At 35.7% G+C, this 20,608-nt stretch overlaps 1 protein-coding gene and 1 long non-coding RNA gene across 7 annotated transcripts; one reads left to right on the top strand and one right to left on the bottom strand.

Annotated features, from left to right (window-relative positions):
• The first annotated feature begins 9,802 nt into the window (after positions 1-9,802).
• Positions 9,803-12,483, top strand: LOC102078880 (uncharacterized). 3 transcript variants are annotated; one of them, XR_001223305.3, is made up of 5 exons: positions 9,803-9,985; positions 10,124-10,316; positions 10,452-10,596; positions 10,728-10,846; positions 10,978-12,483. It is a non-coding gene; the product is annotated as an uncharacterized LOC102078880 (long non-coding RNA). The 3 variants fall into 3 exon arrangements; XR_001223306.3 differs by having other exon boundaries at positions 10,121-10,287; XR_001223304.3 differs by having other exon boundaries at positions 10,124-10,287; positions 10,978-12,480.
• A 1,123-nt stretch (positions 12,484-13,606) lies between these two features.
• On the bottom strand, positions 13,607-16,624 carry LOC109194857 (uncharacterized). Of its 4 annotated transcripts, none has more exons than XM_019346010.2 (7): positions 16,481-16,624; positions 15,394-15,729; positions 14,997-15,263; positions 14,728-14,844; positions 14,500-14,589; positions 14,399-14,427; positions 13,607-14,139 (listed from the first exon to the last, which is right to left on the bottom strand). In XM_019346010.2, the coding sequence occupies exons 1-7, from the start codon at positions 16,536-16,538 to the stop codon at positions 14,071-14,073; spliced, it is 966 nt and encodes a 321-aa protein (XP_019201555.1). In that variant the 5' UTR covers positions 16,539-16,624; the 3' UTR covers positions 13,607-14,070. The 4 variants fall into 4 exon arrangements, with proteins under 4 accessions (XP_019201555.1, XP_025755068.1, XP_019201556.1 ...); XM_025899283.1 differs by having other exon boundaries at positions 14,779-14,844; XM_019346011.2 differs by lacking the exon at positions 14,728-14,844.
• Positions 16,625-20,608: the final 3,984 nt, after the last annotated feature.

Here is a 20,608-nt window from a genome sequence, read left to right as displayed (position 1 = left end):
CAAGAGAGAAAGGACAACTTAAACATTACAGGGTGTAAAAACAAGTCAAAGTTATTTACATTAAGCAGACCTCAGTGTAAGAAAATACATGACTAACACTGCAAGAGAGAAAAAACAACTTAAACATTACAGGGTGTAAAAACAAGTCAAAGTTATTTACATTAAGCAGAACTCAGTGCAAGAAAATACCTTAAAAACACTGCAAGAGAGAAGGGACAACTTAAACATGACAGGGTGTAAAAACAAGTCAAAGTTATTTACATTAAGCAGAACTCAGTGGAAGAAAATACATGACTAACACTGCAAGAGAGAAAGGACAACTTAAACATTACAGGGTGTAAAAACAAGTCAAAGGTATTTACATTAAGCAGAACTCAGTGCAAGAAAATACCTTAAAAACACTGCAAGAGAGAAGGGACAACTTAAACATTACAGGGTGTAAAAACAAGTCAAAGTTATTTACATTAAGCAGACCTCAGTGTAAGAAAATACATGACTAACACTGCAAGAGAGAAAGGACAACTTAAACATTACAGGGTGTAAAAACAAGTCAAAGTTATTTACATTAAGCAGACCTCAGTGCAAGAAAATATCTTAAAAACACTGCAAGAGAGAAGGGACAACTTAAACATTACAGGGTGTAAAAACAAGTCAAAGTTATTTACATTAAGCAGAACTCAGTGGAAGAAAATACATGACTAACACTGCAAGAGAGAAAGGACAACTTAAACATTACAGGGTGTAAAAACAATTCAAAGTTATTTACATTAAGCAGACCTCAGTGTAAGAAAATACCTTAAAAACACTGCAAGAGAGAAGGACAACTTAAACATTACAGGGTGTAAAAACAAGTCAAAGTTATTTACATTAAGCAGAACTCAGTGTAAGAAAATACCTTAAAAACACTGCAAGAGAGAAAGGACAACTTAAACATGACAGGGTGTAAAAACAAGTCAAAGTTATTTACATTAAGCAGAACTCAGTGCAAGAAAATACCTTAAAAACACTGCAAGAGAGAAGGGACAACTTAAACATTACAGGGTGTTAAAAACAAGTCAAAGTTATTTACATTAAGCAGAACTCAGTACAAGAAAAAACATGACTAACACTGCAAGAGAGAAAGGACAACTTAAACATTACAGGGTGTAAAAACAAGTCAAAGATATTTACATTAAGCAGACCTCAGTGTAAGAAAATACCTTAAAAACACTGCAAGAGAGAAAGGACAACTTAAACACTACAGGGTGTAAAAACAAGTCAAAGATATTTACATTAAGCAGAACTCAGTGCAAGAAAAAACATGACTAACACTGCAAGAGAGAAAGGACAACTTAAACATTACAGGGTGTAAAAACAAGTCAAAGATATTTACATTAAGCAGACCTCAGTGTAAGAAAATACCTTAAAAACACTGCAAGAGAGAAAGGACAACTTAAACATGACAGGGTGTAAAAACAAGTCAACGTTATTTACATTAAGCAGACCTCAGTGCAAGAAAATACATGACTAACACTGCAAGAGAGAAAGGACAACTTAAACATTACAGGGTGTAAAAACAAGTCAAAGATATTTACATTAAGCAGACCTCAGTGTAAGAAAATACCTTAAAAACACTGCAAGAGAGAAAGGACAACTTAAACATGACAGGGTGTAAAAACAAGTCAACGTTATTTACATTAAGCAGAACTCAGTGCAAGAAAATACCTTAAAAACACTGCAAGAGAGAAGGGACAACTTAAACATTACAGGGTGTAAAAACAAGTCAAAGTTATTTACATTAAGCAGACCTCAGTGTAAGAAAATACCTTAAAAACACTGCAAGAGAGAAAGGACAACTTAAACATGACAGGGTGTAAAAACAAGTCAACGTTATTTACATTAAGCAGAACTCAGTGCAAGAAAATACCTTAAAAACACTGCAAGAGAGAAAGGACAACTTAAACATGACAGGGTGTAAAAACAAGTCAAAGTTATTTACATTAAGCAGAACTCAGTGCAAGAAAATACCTTAAAAACAGTGCAAGAGAGAAGGGACAACTTAAACATTGCAGGGTGTAAAAACAAGTCAAAGTTATTTACATTAAGCAGAACTCAGTGCAAGAAAATACCTTAAAAACAGTGCAAGAGAGAAAGGACAACTTAAACATTACAGGGTGTAAAAACAAGTCAACGTTATTTACATTAAGCAGAACTCAGTGCAAGAAAATACATGACTAACACTGCAAGAGAGAAGGGACAACTTAAACACTACAGGGTGTAAAAACAAGTCAAAGTTATTTACATTAAGCAGAACTCAGTACAAGAAAAAACATGACTAACACTGCAAGAGAGAAAGGACAACTTAAACATTACAGGGTGTAAAAACAAGTCAAAGATATTTACATTAAGCAGACCTCAGTGTAAGAAAATACCTTAAAAACACTGCAAGAGAGAAAGGACAACTTAAACATGACAGGGTGTAAAAACAAGTCAAAGTTATTTACATTAAGCAGAACTCAGTGCAAGAAAATACATGACTAACACTGCAAGAGATAAAGGACAACTTAAACATTACAGGGTGTAAAAACAAGTCAACGTTATTTACATTAAGCAGAACTCAGTGCAAGAAAATACATGACTAACACTGCAAGAGAGAAAGGACAACTTAAACATTACAGGGTGTAAAAACAAGTCAAAGATATTTACATTAAGCAGAACTCAGTGCAAGAAAATACATGACTAACACTGCAAGAGAGAAAGGACAACTTAAACATTACAGGGTGTAAAAACAAGTCAAAGATATTTACATTAAGCAGACCTCAGTGTAAGAAAATACCTTAAAAACACTGCAAGAGAGAAAGGACAACTTAAACATGACAGGGTGTAAAAACAAGTCAAAGTTATTTACATTAAGCAGAACTCAGTGCAAGAAAATACATGACTAACACTGCAAGAGAGAAAGGACAACTTAAACATTACAGGGTGTAAAAACAAGTCAACGTTATTTACATTAAGCAGAACTCAGTGCAAGAAAATACATGACTAACACTGCAAGAGAGAAAGGACAACTTAAACATTACAGGGTGTAAAAACAAGTCAAAGTTATTTACATTAAGCAGACCTCAGTGCAAGAAAATACATGACTAACACTGCAAGAGAGAAAGGACAACTTAAACATTACAGGGTGTAAAAACAAGTCAAAGATATTTACATTAAGCAGACCTCAGTGTAAGAAAATACCTTAAAAACACTGCAAGAGAGAAAGGACAACTTAAACATGACAGGGTGTAAAAACAAGTCAAAGTTATTTACATTAAGCAGACCTCAGTGTAAGAAAATATCTTAAAAACACTGCAAGAGAGAAAGGACAACTTAAACATGACAGGGTGTAAAAACAAGTCAAAGATATTTACATTAAGCAGAACTCAGTGCAAGAAAAAACATTACCAACACTGCAAGAGAGAAAGGACAACTTAAACACTACAGGGTGTAAAAACAAGTCAAAGGTATTTACATTAAGCAGAACTCAGTACAAGAAAAAACATGACTAACACTGCAAGAGAGAAAGGACAACTTAAACATTACAGGGTGTAAAAACAAGTCAAAGTTATTTACATTAAGCAGAACTCAGTGCAAGAAAATACCTTAAAAACACTGCAAGAGAGAAAGGACAACTTAAACATGACAGGGTGTAAAAACAAGTCAAAGTTATTTACATTAAGCAGACCTCAGTGCAAGAAAATACCTTAAAAACACTGCAAGAGAGAAAGGACAACTTAAACATTACAGGGTGTAAAAACAAGTCAAAGTTATTTACATTAAGCAGACCTCAGTGCAAGAAAAAACATGACTAACACTGCAAGAGAGAAAGGACAACTTAAACACTACAGGGTGTAAAAACAAGTCAAAGTTATTTACATTAAGCAGACCTCAGTGCAAGAAAATACATGACTAACACTGCAAGAGAGAAGGGACAACTTAAACATGACAGGGTGTAAAAACAAGTCAAAGTTATTTACATTAAGCAGACCTCAGTGTAAGAAAATACCTTAAAAACACTGCAAGAGAGAAAGGACAACTTAAACATGACAGGGTGTAAAAACAAGTCAAAGATATTTACATTAAGCAGAACTCAGTGCAAGAAAAAACATGACTAACACTGCAAGAGAGAAAGGACAACTTAAACATGACAGGGTGTAAAAACAAGTCAAAGTTATTTACATTAAGCAGAACTCAGTGCAAGAAAATACATGACTAACACTGCAAGAGAGAAAGAACAACTTAAACATGACAGGGTGTAAAAACAAGTCAAAGTTATTTACATTAAGCAGACCTCAGTGTAAGAAAATACCTTAAAAACACTGCAAGAGAGAAAGGACAACTTAAACATGACAGGGTGTAAAAACAAGTCAAAGTTATTTACATTAAGCAGACCTCAGTGTAAGAAAATACCTTAAAAACACTGCAAGAGAGAAAGGACAACTTAAACATGACAGGGTGTAAAAACAAGTCAAAGATATTTACATTAAGCAGAACTCAGTACAAGAAAATACCTTAAAAACACTGCAAGAGAGAAGGGACAACTTAAACATGACAGGGTGTAAAAACAAGTCAAAGTTATTTACATTAAGCAGACCTCAGTGTAAGAAAATACCTTAAAAACACTGCAAGAGAGAAAGGACAACTTAAACACTACAGGGTGTAAAAAGAAGTCAAAGATATTTACATTAAGCAGACCTCAGTGTAAGAAACTGTCTTACCAACACTGAATCATCGTCTTCAGGGATGTAGGGGGGGTACTCACCTTGCACTTCACTGTCACGCTTGACATCAGCATCCAATTCTTCATCAGAAGAGGGGGAGAGAGCGATGTACTCACCTTCACTGACATGTTCGGCATCAGTGTCCCATGCTTCATCAGAAAAGATGTTGATCGGGAGACTGTCATCAAGGATCCTGATGACTTCAGAAAGGCCTTCTTCTGTGGGATGTTCAAGAATGTACACTGTAAAAAAAAATTGTTGCGACAACCCAAAAACTCAAGGCAACCCACTGCATTTACGTTTTTAGGTTCTGATGGATAACTTATAATTTCAAGTTTAGGAGAAAAGTTGCTTCAATTAATGTTTTTGTGTTTACAAGACTAATAACTGTGCTTTTTCTTAACTCATATTTTATTGTTTTACCAATGTAATTCCTAAAGTTTACACAACATATATTTTTTTGTTTTGCCAATCAATTTCCTAAACACAAAAAATATATGTTGTGTAAACTTTAGGAATTACATTGGTAAAACAATAAAATATGAGTTAAGAAAAAGCACAGTTATTAGTCTTGTAAACACAAAAACATTAATTGAAGCAACTTTTCTCCTAAACTTGAAATTATAAGTTATCCATCAGAACCTAAAAACGTAAATGCAGTGGGTTGCCTTGAGTTTTTGGGTTGTCGCAACAATTTTTTTTTACAGTGTAGTTAAAACGACCTGTGAGGAAACAAGTTTAAAATAACATTAGGAATGTAATAGACATCCAGTGGTAAAGCAGCCTACGTCTGCTAGTTTGAGCAAATGATGAGCATGAGAGCACTTTAGGCTACATTTATGTCAGACTCAATGGCAGTTGTACTTGTTCATGTGAGAAGAAAACAAGATCTCAACTATGTTCAAAATCATTAAGTGAAGCATCCATTTTTAAAAGAAGAGTACCAAACCTCCACCAAGGCAGCCTACTCTGTGTGTAATTTTAAAGTAACACTGTTGTATTTTGTATACTTCATTTTGTTTGATTTCTTCTTTTTAAACCTTTATGCAAACAAACAACATTGGAATAGGTAATGGATAATAGGTATTGATTTGTAAATAACTGGACATGAATAGCTTATTGTATAAATATATTAAAGTAAATTTATAACTAACTATGCAGCTCATTCTCTTAATTTTTTACATTTTTTTTATTAACTATGTAACACATTTGGAAACAGGGTCAGAGGTTCAACATGTGGATGCAAGCTATAATGTAACTGTAGACTCCCCATGCGTCAATTTCATGTCCTAAATGTTGCCAATACAAACAAAGGCAGTAGAACTTTAAACAGTTTTAAAAATAAAACACATTTTCATAAAAGTTTGACTTCATGATTAATTTTTACTATGATGATTGTTTTCAATATTCTTTTTTATGTTATTTAATTGTATTATTTGTTATCATCTGTAGCTGGGAAAAAATTATAGTTTATTTAAATAAAGCCTTTGAGCTGGAGAAGAAATTGATGTTAGAACCTACCGGGGATCTGGTGCGTTTACACCTGTATGTTCTAACGTTTTGATGTTTTGTTGATGCTGTTACCACAGAAACTCATTTGGGGGCATTTTATGAGTCCGTTATGCTATTTTTTAACCATTTTACTGGGAAAAATAAAGTGTCAAATTTGAAGCCTTCAAATCAAAGTAACACCTTTTTCTAATTCATACACCAGTCGTTAATAAATTCTACACCTCTCCCGGAAAATGTAAAGCACACAAACAATTTACGGGGAATATCGTGGACTACAAATATTTTGATCACATTAAAAGATGATATTCACACTGGAACTTGTTAAATTATTACATTCATTTTGTGACCCTTAAAACAATTAAAGAAATTTTGAAATGTACCTGCACGGAAGTCCAAGTGACTGTCGAGGAGTCGGGATCCAAAGCGAGCCATCTAGATTTCCTGTTCTGATGAAACACAAGTACAAATGATCCAATGATGTAGTAGTTGTTTTTTTGTTTCACTAAAATCCGTTTTCAGTAGAAAAATATTCTCCAAAAGTTATCTTTCCACAGGATGAGTTCGGAACAGGTCAAGACAAGCCCAAGAGCAAGTCCAAAGTGACGAATGGGACGTTGTGCAGCCGTTATATACCCTCTGCGGGCCCTGGTTACGGTTGCCAACATGCGTGTGCACGTCATAGAACTATATGAATTGAGCCCACCTCAAAGTAATTTACAGTAAATTTATGGCCATTTATAGTTACTGCCTTTGTCACCCTTTATGTGGGATGTATAATAACCACTAGGCATGTAGGAATATCCAGAAATAAACACAGAAAGCAGCAAGTCAATAACTACGATGTTTGCTTCACTGAAAAACATTTGCATAATGCTAATGCTAATATTACATCTTGACATTTTTATTTTCAAAGGTAAGAATAACTTAGCTTTCTTGCTACTCACCATGCTGTAATACAGGTATAGTTAGCAATGACAACATTTAGCAAGTGTTTTTAAAAGGCTAGCGTGCCAGTTAGCTTTGGGATTGGTTGAGGTCTCGTTTCCAGCGTTGGTGGTCATAAGTGAGCTTAGACCTGTGCAAGCCTTTGTCACGAAAATCAATCTTGTAAAACTCGCTATTTTCGGGATGCGCCCAGTGGCGGTCCTAGCCTGTTTGGCGCCCTGGGCGAACACCCCCTCCGGCGCATATGAAGAGAGAGAGAGTATGCATAGTATGCAAACATTTACTAAAAAGACATCATAATTCGTCATGCAATGAGAACAGGAAAAATCAACAATTGACACTGACTAATTAATATTAAAAAAAAATTAATATTAAAATCTGTAACATAATGTATTGTTAATGTATTGTTTGGAGTTTAGTCGCTACACTCCTCTTCTTTTCTCTTTTTTTTAAACTTTAAAAACAGGTTGTGTGTGAGACTTTAAATCAACAAAATATAAAATATACATTTTAAATTGTTATTGATCCCTTTACCCCGAGTCCTAAAGTGTATATTTATTTTTTTACTCTTAAATATTTATTGTTCGTTTACTTGCACTGCTGTAACTGGAGCCTCGTCGTCTCGTCTCTCTATATACTAGACTGTATGTAGCGGAGATGACAATAAAGTTTACTTTGACTTCAGCAGCGAGCAGGCACACCGAGAGCTCTCGCGCTCACTTTTCCCGTATAGAATTTTGAAAAAACATCGGTGCAAATTATAAGTCTGTATCATGATGTCTGGTGTTTTCGTGTTTGTTGTTTTGTTTTTATTTTGTTTTATTTTGCGAGTTGGTTATTAGATGCTGCTCCAGCCAGCCAGAGAATCCCCCGCCGCCCCGCCCTCTCCTCCCTGTGCCGCAGGTGCACCTCGCAAACGGAGGGCGCCCTTACTCCCAGCAAATGGGCGATAGAAAACCGATCGGTGCCTACACCATTCCAATATGCGCTGGCATGATGTCGGGGCAGCATGAGTACGAGCAATTTTTTTTTTTTTTGCCAATGCCCGTGATGCCGCCCCCCACCACGATGCCGCCCCGGGCAACCGCCCGTGTCGCCCGTATCTAAAACCGCTACTGGATGCGCCTATAGCACATTTGTGAATTGTCAGTCCTAAAGGTGTAGCTTCTTTGTAGAGTGGTCTCATGCTGACAGTATTACCTTTGACCTCTTCTCAAGATTTTTTTTTTAAGGTTAAAGAGATAATGCTATGTAAAACTATTTGAAAACTATGTTATTTACTGCCGCTGTTTGACAACATATAAGCATAAAGGAAATGATATATAGGGATTCTACAGTAACTTTACAGTAACAGGTTAGATATGTTGGACAAGAATTATTTTTGGAAAAATCATATTCGTGATCAAAACTTTTTACTTCATATTTATTACTAAATAATTAAATAAATGCTACACAAGTACTATATCCTCACAAAACATAGTAATCATACTAGAAATTATGTCAAGTATTAAAATAGTTTTCAATTGAGCACATAACCAAAGCCTGGACTTTTCACTTGTTTTTACTGAACTACAGGCTTCATAAAGCATGTTTAAAAAGAACAGAGAAAACAAAATGAATATACAGAAAATACAATACAATGTAAAGAAAATGCTGACCAAAGAATATGCAAAGCTTCTGGAGGTTAGGTCTTGTTTTGTTTTTGATTTTGTTCCTTGACATTACTGAATTCTGGCACATTTTTCCAAAAATCTGAAAAAAGCATGAAACTTGTTATCAGAGGTAGATATTCCTAACAAAGAGTTTTGCACTTTCATTTGATAACACATACTGTTTATGTATATTTAACGTCACATGCTGACACGTATAATTATAATTAACACAGGTTGTGTAGTCTTTAAATAGATGAGCGTTTTTAAAAGAGCACACATTATAACACTTTGGTAACTTAGTTTTAATTTTGCTGCATACAAGTTGAATGCAGGTAAATCGCATTACCTTTTATTATCCTTGAACTTATTTCTAATTCAGCACTTAATATAAACACTGTATGTTTATTTAAAAGATAATAATTAAAAACACTCCTTGTAAAGCATTAAAATCAGGTCAACTTTTATTTTCAAAGGTAAATAAAGTATATCAGCCAACATACTGGACAATGTTCTGCTGAACAACACACATATTACCAATATTGTAGCTGGTGTTATTTAATAATATTGAAATACGTTCAAAATTAAATTTTTGTATTTATTTTTCACACAATTTAAAATGTTTTAGAATAATTAAGTCTAAGCTTCCCATAACTTTGTATTGCAAGTTACATTTCTAATATAATAAATATAAAATGTTTTTATTGTTCATCCACAAGTGCAGTCTCTGGCTCAAACAACACAGAAGCTTGGTGTGTTCTAATATCTTTAAGGATGGTTTGTCTGTCTAGGCATTACTGCTTGAATTACTGTCATGAATTTATGTCAGGGGTCCCCAACTCCAGGCCTCGAGGGCCGGTGTCCTGCAGGTTTTAGATCTCACCCTGGGTCTACACACCTGAATCAAATGATTAGTTCATTACCAGGCCTCTGGAGAACTGCAAGACATGTTGAGGAGGTAATTTAGCCATTTGACTCAGCAGTGTTGGATCACAGACACATTTAAGGAGTTGGGGACCCCTGATTTAGGTGATCCAAATACAATTGCCTGAAGAAAGTGTTTAACATTGTCCCGACTTCCCTCAAGTACAGTGGCTGTAGATGTGGGTTGGAGATGCAATGACCTAGAACCTGCAGGTGACCACACCATCTGTGACGAAGGGCTCATCTCTCCTTTTTGCTATAGATTTCCTGCATGTAAACAATCGCGTTCTTTACAAACTAAATTTGCTCTACCCATTTTATTTATCTGTGACCGGGTCGCGGGGGCAGCAGCCTAAGCAGAGAACTTCAGACCTCACTCTCCAGCTTATCCAGGGTAACTCCTTCAGGTCCTGGGTCTGATCCAGGGCCTCCTCCCGGTGGTACACGGGCAGTACACCTCACCTGGGAGACGCACAGGAGGAATCCTTGTCAGATGCCAGAACCACCTTAGCCAGGTCAGGAATCAGGATGAGGAAGAAATTAGGTCAGATCAGTGCAGGTTTTCACACTGCTCGATATTTCCAAAATACATTTGTAACCAAATAACTTTAAAAACATATGTTTTTAGATCAGATGCCACCTGCTTTTCATGACAATCTTCTTTATGGCATTGTAACAGGGCGGCCTTTTGCGGCTGGCTTTACAGTGAGGCAGACCAAGACAAACTAGTGGAACAAAAAGTATTTAATTTTCATGCAGCTTTCCTCACAAACTATTCACACATCTACTGACAACTAGCAGCCTTAAATACTTTCAGCTGTCAGGTAAGTTCTTAAATCCCAACCTTGCCCCACATTATACAACACATCAACTTATGAATACACTTTAAATTTTCATATTATTAAATATTTTACACTTTAATCTGACACCATACCTATTATTATAAAAACTCAAGCACAAAAGATTCCCCACACTCCCTTAACCCATGGCCTCTCCCAGAACCTTTAAACGGTGTCTGGACCCCTGGGGGGAAACATTGGCCTAAACACCCTTGAGAGGACACAGGAAAGAAAGGTGAGTAATCACTTCTTACAGTCACTTCTTTGCACCACTTTTATTCCTAGATTTTTCGTACACACATTTGTGTTAGTTCTCCTTACTGGTAAACCTTATTTGCTCTCAATCACAACCTTTCCTTTTCACAGACAGTCACCACATTTCTTGATGAGGAGCAGCTTTGCAGGACCTGGAACAAAGGCTACCAACTAATTTTAAGATACACAATAAATATTCAATAAATTATTAAACTTCTTGTGTGTAAAATGTTCTTCATGTGCAAATCTATACCTAAAGTGTGACGCTAAATAAAGTGCTAGATAAGGTGCTTTTAATAAAGTGAAAGGTGTGCTCCGAAAGTGCTATACAGATTATAATATAAATAGTGGTAAGGGAGTCCTCTTCTTTACAGGCATAAATCTTCCCTTTGGTAATTGATCAGTAAATCTCACTGCATATAAATTCAGCTTACTGTTATAATTTCACGAGTAAAGCTGCTCAGGTGATTTAATTGCGTAAATGTAGTAAATGTTGAACTGTCCACATTTTGATTTAGTTTTGCATGTTGCTGATTCAACACAGATCCACTGCTGTGGATGAAACCTGCCTCTGAGGTTTTCATCACTTAACCAGAACAGTGTCAGGCAATCATTGAGAAATTGGGCTTAGCGTATGCGGTGCTTGGGGTCATTATCGTGTTGCATGGTCTAATTTAGGAGAAGCTTTAGCTGTCAGAGAGACGGCCTCACTTTTGACTCTAGAAAACTTTGGCATGCAGGGGAGTTCATCGACTGCAAGGTGCCCATCTCTTGTGGCTGCAGGATGAGCTCAAATCACCATCCTTAAACCAGCATGCTTGACAGTTGGTTTGAGGTGTTTGTCCTGTGTTTGTGTCCTCTTGGGGGAGCTCCTTACACTCCATCTTATGTCATGCAGAGACACATCTTCTATAATTATAACTGAGAAGATGTCATTAACTAAGAATTGATTTCTTAAATGTCATCAACTAGTTTGCTGACTTTTGCATAAGTAGCAAATAATCCTGCTCATCTTGATTACTATTAGTGCTATGAGTGGGTTTTCTTAAAAGCTTAGTTTTCTTTCACATAGCATAACATGTGAAACCAATTTCTTGCCATTTTATGCAGGTAAACTGCACGTTACAGGTTAAAGTTTGCATGATGAGGAGTTTGGGAAACTGGCTGGGGCAGGGGTATCACTGTAACATTGCCCGTTTAACATATTTTATTGAGTGTGAGCGATTATAAACAGGTGGAGTAACACCCGAATCACTTTTGGTGTCAATGGACCACAGCTTATTTTAAGTTTCGACCACAGTTGCACAGCGTACGGTGTTTTCTTAACATTAGTTCCTTGATTCTGATGCTTTTCCACAGATTCACAATACATACTTTCAAATAATATAGGATCTATAAAACATTTATACATTATCAGAGCTGTCCAAAACAAAATATGTTGTTTTGATAGAAACAATATTTATGTGCAATGTACTGTGGTATGTTGTATAATTTATGTATACCTTCTCCATCCCATTTCATCTGTCTATTTTCTGTGCCAAGTTTTTTTCTGTTTAAATGGAAACACAAAGACGTACTTTTGTTTATATTTATTATTTTTAGTGTATAAAGTGTATATCTATTTTCTTACTGTTCTTATATCTATTTGTTTTTTTGCACTGATGTAATTGGAGCCTCGTAGTCTCGTCTCTCTATATACTATACTGTATATAGCGGAAATGACAGATGTTTACTTTGACTTTTTTTTTAAACTCTTGTAGAGAGCAGAATCCCTTTTGTCACAGATGTGTTTATTAAAATGCATTGGATGTACCTGGACACACTAATTAGGGTTAACTGGGAAAAACAGCAGCTTAAAAAAAAGATTTTGACTGAGGATAATGGTGTCAGACTTCCCCATTTTAATGTAGATATTTAAAGCTATTGCAAAGCTTGTTGACTTTGGGAATGATGCTGTTCAGCAGTGGCTGCAGCTCCTTGGGAGAGAGCCCGGGAGATGAAGGAACAACCTGTTAGTCCATCAAATGCGTGTAGTAGCACTGAGACAGAGACGAGAGTCTCAGTCTGCAGCTGTGACTTAAGGCACGATACCTGTCCGGGTCACATGTGTAAACTTTGTGAGAAAGCCATCGCTCAGGGAAATGTGTAAAGACTGGTGAGCGTTTAGAACAAGTGAAGTTACTGTGTGGCAATCAAAAAAAAAAAAAGTGAATATTAAATCAAAATGCCTGTCTTTCATAAAAATGCGTTTCTCTCAAGTCTCTTTTTTTTCTAATGAAAATGATCTACATTCAAGTCAAAATTATTACAAAATAAATGAATAAAAAGTTGTTGTTTTTTGTTTAGTTTTTTGTGTGTTTGAAATTAAAGTCTCCTCTTTGATGTGTTGACTACAGGTGTACACTAGAAGGAAAGCCTTTCTAAAAGGGGGGAACAGCAGGGGGTAATTACGGAAGCAGAAAGATGTGGAACCCAGTTAATATAGTAAAAAAACAAACAAACACAAAAACAAAAAAACACAAAGGGGAAGGAAATAAATAAAATACAAACTAGCCACAATAAAAGTCCAATCCTCCTCGATCAGCAAGCTGAAGTCACTAAAGGGTCCCAATCGGCCTCAACCAACAAGTTAAGGCCGTTAAAAGTCCTCCGGAAAGAATTATTTATTTGATAGATTTCATTATGTTCAAATCGAGATAACAATGTGTGGTGTTAGATCAAAGCTCACTGAAGTACAGCCTGGATTCTTAACAGCACTTTGACATTAATGATATAAAGCTAATTTAGTTCTGATTAAATCAGCTCTTCCTCACACAGAGTGATAAAACTAAGCTCTGCTGCTACAACAGAAAGGTATAGGACAAATGGCTGGTAAATCTTTGAATCGGGGAGAAATCATTATCCTAGTTTATCAAGAAATATCCAGGCTGTCCTCAAGGCCTCTGAGACAAAGCACATAAATGCTGAAAAACCATTAAAAATACTGGTCACTTCAAAAAACAAAACAAAAGAAACAATAAACAAATAAAAGTCACTTTGGTTTTCAAAGTAGGAGAATATCACAGTTTCAGTATCGTTATCCAAACTGTGACTAAAGCAAGAGCACGAGTCTCTGTTTAAAAGGTTGAGTATGAAGGTAAAAAGAAATATACAGCTGATATGTGAGTGCTGATATGTGAGATCTGACAGAAGCAGGAGGGTCGGTCAAACTTCATCAGATGATTGGACATTTTCATAGTTCACTGCTCCATCATCATCCTCATCTTTGCACATCTGTAAAATACAGAATAATGAACGTCATTAAAACTGTAACTGCATTTTGCATTTAGCACAATCAAACTAATACGCCAACAAAGTAAAGATTTTCTTTTGTCCTGATGGGTTCTACTTGTTCATGAGGAGGTACACTTTTAGTCATGATTATAATTAATGTATGATAGCCAGAACAGTTTACAGGACAGTTTTATCCAAAATTCAGTGTGATCGTCTATTTATTGTGTATACTTTGACCTAAAAAAGTTAACAAACTCACCGTGTTTTCATCCATCTGTGCTTTTTCCCCTAAAAGGACCAAGTAAGGAGTCAACTTTAGCTTCCACAAACAAAATCTTGTTTATATATGATTATTCTCACCAACTCTTATCCAGATGTTGACGATCACAACAGCAGCAATAAGTGCTGCTAAACCCAGAGACGCAATGATGAGCCTGTACCAGGACCAGTCTGGGAAGATAAAGAAAACACGAAAAGCATATTTTAAATGTATTTTTCTTTGCAAAACACACAACACAAACCTCAAACTTTTCATTCTGAAATTCAGAAAGCGGAGGAAAAATGATACAGAAGACAAGTTGGCATTACTTTGTAATTTTCTTGAACCTTCTATGCTTTCCAACTCTTTTGTCGCCAGACCTGCTCTCATTGTATTTTCAATTGTGATTTCCAATTTAACTGTTGTTGTTGTAATTGTTTCTTCACCTAAATGAAAAAATAAAATTCAGTGGACCTTTCACTAATAAATTGTCTGTATATTCGGTCAGTTAAAACTTTAAGTTGTTAAAATAAGCAGATAATGTGAAGTTATTTTCAAAAGTTCATCATAATCATTAAAATCTCTCCTGCTTTCTTACCTGATGAATGAGGGCTGAAGGTAAAAAGCTGCTCTTTGTCATCTTCTGTTGTTACGTTACACTTAAAGTCAGAGTTAGATATGTGACTGTATAAAGAATTTACAAAAGTCACAGTAGCAGAGCAGGAAGACTGTAATGTTTTTATGTTTGAGTAATCTCTATTCAGAGCTTCACTGTAATGGATCCACTTCACTTTGTGTTCACACTGTCCATGTACCTGCACAGAGCAGTTTAAAGTCACCTGATCCCTGCTCTTCTGTTCAGTCACTGGTGAAGATGAAATGCAAGAAGAATTAAAAACAGTATGAATATGTTTCTTTTTACTAACTGTAATGTTTCATTATGTTGCTCTAACAACACAATTTGACCTCCAACATATTGTGGTATAAATACTCACTGATGACATCAGACAGATGAACCACAGCATCTGGACCTTGCTGTCTCCCTGGATTGCCTCTAAACTGTCTGCAGGTGTAACGACCAACATCCTCAGCTGTGACCTTCTTTATAACCAGTGAGCATTCTGCTGTAACACTCAGTCTGTCTGATTTGACTGTTTCTTTGATCTGTCCAAGATTAACCAGCTCTACTGCTGCTTTTCCTCTTGAATCTGTGAAAAGCCAGGTGGTAGTGTGACAGCTGTGATGATTGTTGATCACGTTTTCACAAGGCAAAGTGACTTTATCTCCATCTCTGACAGTGAAGGAGAGTGAAAGATCTCCACTTAGATCTCCTGAGAATTAACAGAGAAAAAAAACATTACTTGTCTGAACGGAGATGATTTACATTATTATTACAAAAGAACTAACAAAAAACTTGGTTTGGGTTGTCAAACAAAAGCACAGCTGTCTTGGAGTTTAAAATAAAGTAAAACTCAAAAGAAGATAGAAAAAAATCTCTTACATGTTAAATGTATCCTTACCTTCAAACTGAAGCACAAACATAAAAAAACACAGACATTGTAATACATCTAGATGCATGAAGAGCTTCCTTTAATTAGTGAATCATGACGTCCTCATAAAGACTTTCAGCTTTCTCTTCTCACATTACTTAACAAACAGTTTGAAACAACAAGTTCAGCTGATTTGCTCCACAAAGACTCCAAAGGAGGAATATAAAAATAAATGCAAAAAGCAAACAGAAAGTATCACAGCATAAAAGCTAAAGTAGGTAAAAGAAAATTGATGTAGAAATTAAACCTAATAACTGAGACAAAACAAGATTTTGGTGACTATTGTAAGTGAACATACTTATCAATAACAGAAGTCTATCATTAAGACAGTGAATTATTCAAAAATACTTCATGCATCTGTTAATCTAAACAATAATCTAATCAGTAAGTTAGATGCTGAAAAAGTGTTACAGTAGGAAGAGGTTTGCAAAGCTAATTAATTTTCATATCTGAACCTGTGTGTTTGAAATTTGTTGTTGATATTAAGTAAAAATAGCAAAAAGGTTTTATTTGTAAATATAGGTTTCCTTACCTGAAAAAAGAAGCAACAAAAACAGAGAAATGTTGAATAATTTGTGTTCAATCATCATGTTTTGTTCTGGTTTTCCTTCTCATCTTGTCACATCTGTAACTGGCAAACTCTGTTGCACTTGTCAACGACACATGCCTATCTAGTTTACTTCCTGTCTCCTCCTCATTCAGGCTGTGGTTATTTTTAATGTTATGGTTATTTGTTGTATTTATTTTTAAATGTAGATCACATGAATTCCCTTTTTCAAATGTGTAGACCCCTTCTCAACCAAACTGACACTTCAGTCTTACTAACTTTGGTGGAGGGAAATAAGAGTAATTTTATAGGATATTAAATAATGTGTTGTAGAGTTTTATCTCCACTGAAGCCACAGCACACTTCCTGTCCACTGCCATATATCAAAATATGTATTCGTACCAGGAATGACATTACATTGTGCAGTGTGACATTCTGTCTTGTGCAAACTCATATTGCTTGTTCAGTGTTTATTAAACAACAGAATCCATGTTGGTGATGGTGATCAAGACTTTGCTCTTAATGATTTAGCTGGTTCAATTAATTTTTAATTAATTTAAAAAAATAATTAATTATGATTATTTTTTTTGTCGATAATGTGGCTACAACAGCACCAGAGTGGGGGAGGTGTTATCCACAAATGACCAGAATAAACATAAGTGGGAATATTTTGTATTTTAAATTGCTTTACTTTCTTGAAACCTAAAAATAAAATGTTGAGTTTTGTTTATTTAAATATTCATTGTGATTCCTGGTTTGTATGGTATTCATATTAACTTCCTGTAGTCCTTTGTGTATTTAGTTCTCAGGTCCTAGTTGCTTTGGCTTTATTCCTCCCTTAGTGTAAAAGTTGGTTCTGTTCACGTGGATGCAGTGGCAGGTTTTCACATTTTCAGTGCCACTCATCCAAGTGACTTCTTCAGTCTCATCTGATTGCAGATTTCCCCAACTTCATAACATTGGATTTGCATAATGACTGAAACTAGCACCCCTGATTGTTTTCTCTGTTTAGCTTTCTCATTTCCTGTCTTATTTTGGTGAGCATGTGTTCCATGTGTGCGTTGTCTTGGGTTTTACTTCCTTTGTTCCTTTGTTTTCCTTTCCTCCAAAGTGACTTTATCTCCATCTCTGACACTAAAGGAAAGAGAGAGATCTACTGAGAATATGCCAGAGAAGTAGAAATGTTACCATTACCTTTCAGAGTGCAGAGTAATGACATACTTAAGCAGAGAGAGTTTGAATTTGGATGTTTATTTTTTCATTTTTAAGACTGCAACAATCTTAGTTTGCTTTGCTTAAAGAAACATCACAATCATCATATTTACATAAAGAGCACTCATTTTTGAAAAAATAAAAATAAAATATGAAAAAAAAGTTCTTCATTTTTATTTTTATTTTTTTAACCAGCTAGTGTATGTGTCTATTTGGCATTAAGTAGATACCAACAAGTAATAACTGGAGTTCATCATTACCTCCTCTGCTTTTGCTGTTTCCCCAGCTTAGTTTGTTACAATTATTACACAGCACCCCCTGCTGGACAACAGTAATTGTTAAAAAAAATAAACGAAACTGACGAAACTGGTAAAAAATACATGAATAAAAATAGAATGTTACATGGTGAACTTCAGCCTAACATCTTCCATTATACACTCCAGTAGACATAAAACTAATAACAAAACAGTAATGTTGAATGAAATGAAAATTGTGGATCCAAAAAGCAGACTGTGGAAAACAAAAGCCAAACTTTTATTGGGGCAAGGAAAAATCCAACAGGGACCAGATAACAGTATCCATCAAACAAAACTAAATATACAACAGGAAAACTCACAAGCAGACAGACAGTAAGCTTAGAACAGAATGAGTGGTTACACCCACAACGAGGAAATGAAAGGGAAACAAACACTGCCGTAAAAAGTTATGACTCTAACTTTACTGGACACCTGTTTTCACTGACATTTGGAAGGAAGCAGAAATTTACTGGGTTTTACTTGTACTTGATCACAGACGACAAGTAAGCTTGTCATGTAATGAAACAAGTGTATTTGTTCAGTGTTATTGATCTGATCAAGGTCTAAATAATCCAACACTAAACTTTGATTGGAGCAGATGCTTAAATCTGTTCAACACTGACCAGTGCTGACCAGTTATTTACTTTTTTAGTCCACTCTCCAAGTCAGTCAATAGGAAAAACATCCACCATCCACCTTTTCCACCATGTGTCACTTTGCACTTCAAAATCTCCAACAATTGTTGGATGTGTAAATATGATCAGATGTTGTAAAGGTCACACTAGCTGAGCAGGTAGACTGTGATATCCACACGCCATTGTCATTGTTATAGAGTCATTTCACCGTGTATTTGCATTCTTCATATGTGGACACAGAGCAGTTTAATGTCACTGTGTTCAATGTTCCCTCTAAGCTGCGCACGTGCGCAATTGCGCACTGCTGGCACGGTCTCTGCGCACAGAAAAAAAAATCTAACCTGAACTGAAATTAAAATAAATACTTTAACAATTCTGTTTTGCAGTGTTAGTCAGTAAGTGACTGGCTGCTCCTGTATGGGATTAGAACGATGCCACCTTATCCTATAGTCCAGCCAATGATGCGATTCACATTCGTATATACGCAGCCAATCAACGTCGTTGACAGGCTATGACAGCGTCCTTATGTGCCGACACCGGTGTTTTAGCTAGCAAAGCGACGTGGCTGATGTGGAGTGAAGCCACGTTAATGACAACGTGTACAACCATTGGAGTTGTGAGCAGGACAGATGGAACAATTAACGGAAAAAGTGTGGACTTTATACCAGTTTTTAAATTGTGTTGATAAGCCACGTAAAACCAGAGTTATGATAAAAATATATACAATGTTTGGTTTTCTTCCAGAATACTATTGATATTTACTGCAGGAAGAAACGGTAAAAACGGTGTTTTATAAGGAAAACGCTCGAAAGCACTCTCCGCCTGTGAGCAAAAACAAAACCAAAAAAACCCCCACCCTTTCCTATTGGTCGAAAAAAGTACCATGTCGACCAATCAAAAAATGATATGGCAACGTGGCATCTAGTTGTTAAGAAACGGGGGAAGTTTTAGGAGTGACGGCGGTTTTGAGATGTGAGAGATTTGAGACGTTTAGCGCAAATCTTGTGTAGTTAGTGTGTAGTGTAGTCAATAGTTATGTTGTGTGTATCACAACAATGAGGCGGCTGCTGAATGTTACAGGTGTTACAGGAGTGATACATCTCCTGTTGTCAGGCCTGCAGGTATCAGGCTGTTGTTCTCCTTTATCTCATAGTGGACAGAAATTAGTTTTTGGAGTGGCACAAATAATTTGTGTGGCATCAGATTTGATGCAGAACAGCTGATTGTTCTGTAAATAGTCTGAAATGTTTATTTAAAAACGCCTTGGCTGCATTAAAAATAAATAGCTGCAAAAAACTTTGTTGTTTGCCAAACTGAGTTACTTTTTGAAGAAGTAATTATATAATTAATTGCCCAACATTGGTCATTATATACTGTATGTGGCAGACAGAGTTACAGGACTCTCTCCCAGACCACAGACTCATAATACAAGTCAGAACTTTATGAAAAAAAAAAAAAAAGACAGAAAGAAAGTTGTGTTTTCAAAATTGGAGTTCAAGTTATTTTTTACTTCCAATAGTGTTAACATACTGCACAGGTCATGAACAAGATTTTTTTAAATTTTCATTGTAAGTGGGCTAAAGCAGTTAATTAAAAGTAGTCTAACATAAATGTAAATGCTGTAATTGATTATTTTAATAAACCATGTAACTTGGATGGATTAGATGCTGGCGTGACCACAGTGTACACGTCTGATGTCGCTCGCACTGGTCCAAGGGATCGCCCAGGGAGTTTGTGTGTTCGCTCAGACACATGAAAAATTAGAGGGAACATTGACTGTGTTGTCATCGTTATGTTTAATCACTGATAAAAAAAAAAAAAGAACAAGAATAACATTTACAGTAATCATCACTGTAATTATAGTTATTATAATGTTTCAATTTAATGTTCTAACAAGCTGAAAATATTATGATCGAAATACTCAATGTTAACAACAGACAGCTTAACTACAAGGACGGAAATTTATGAGA

Source organism: Oreochromis niloticus, linkage group LG15 (assembly GCF_001858045.2).
Source record: "Oreochromis niloticus isolate F11D_XX linkage group LG15, O_niloticus_UMD_NMBU, whole genome shotgun sequence".
Taxonomy (NCBI): Eukaryota; Metazoa; Chordata; class Actinopteri; order Cichliformes; family Cichlidae; genus Oreochromis; species Oreochromis niloticus.
The sequence above is the reverse complement of the archived record's forward strand: the minus strand, read 5'-3'. Positions and strand labels throughout refer to the sequence as shown.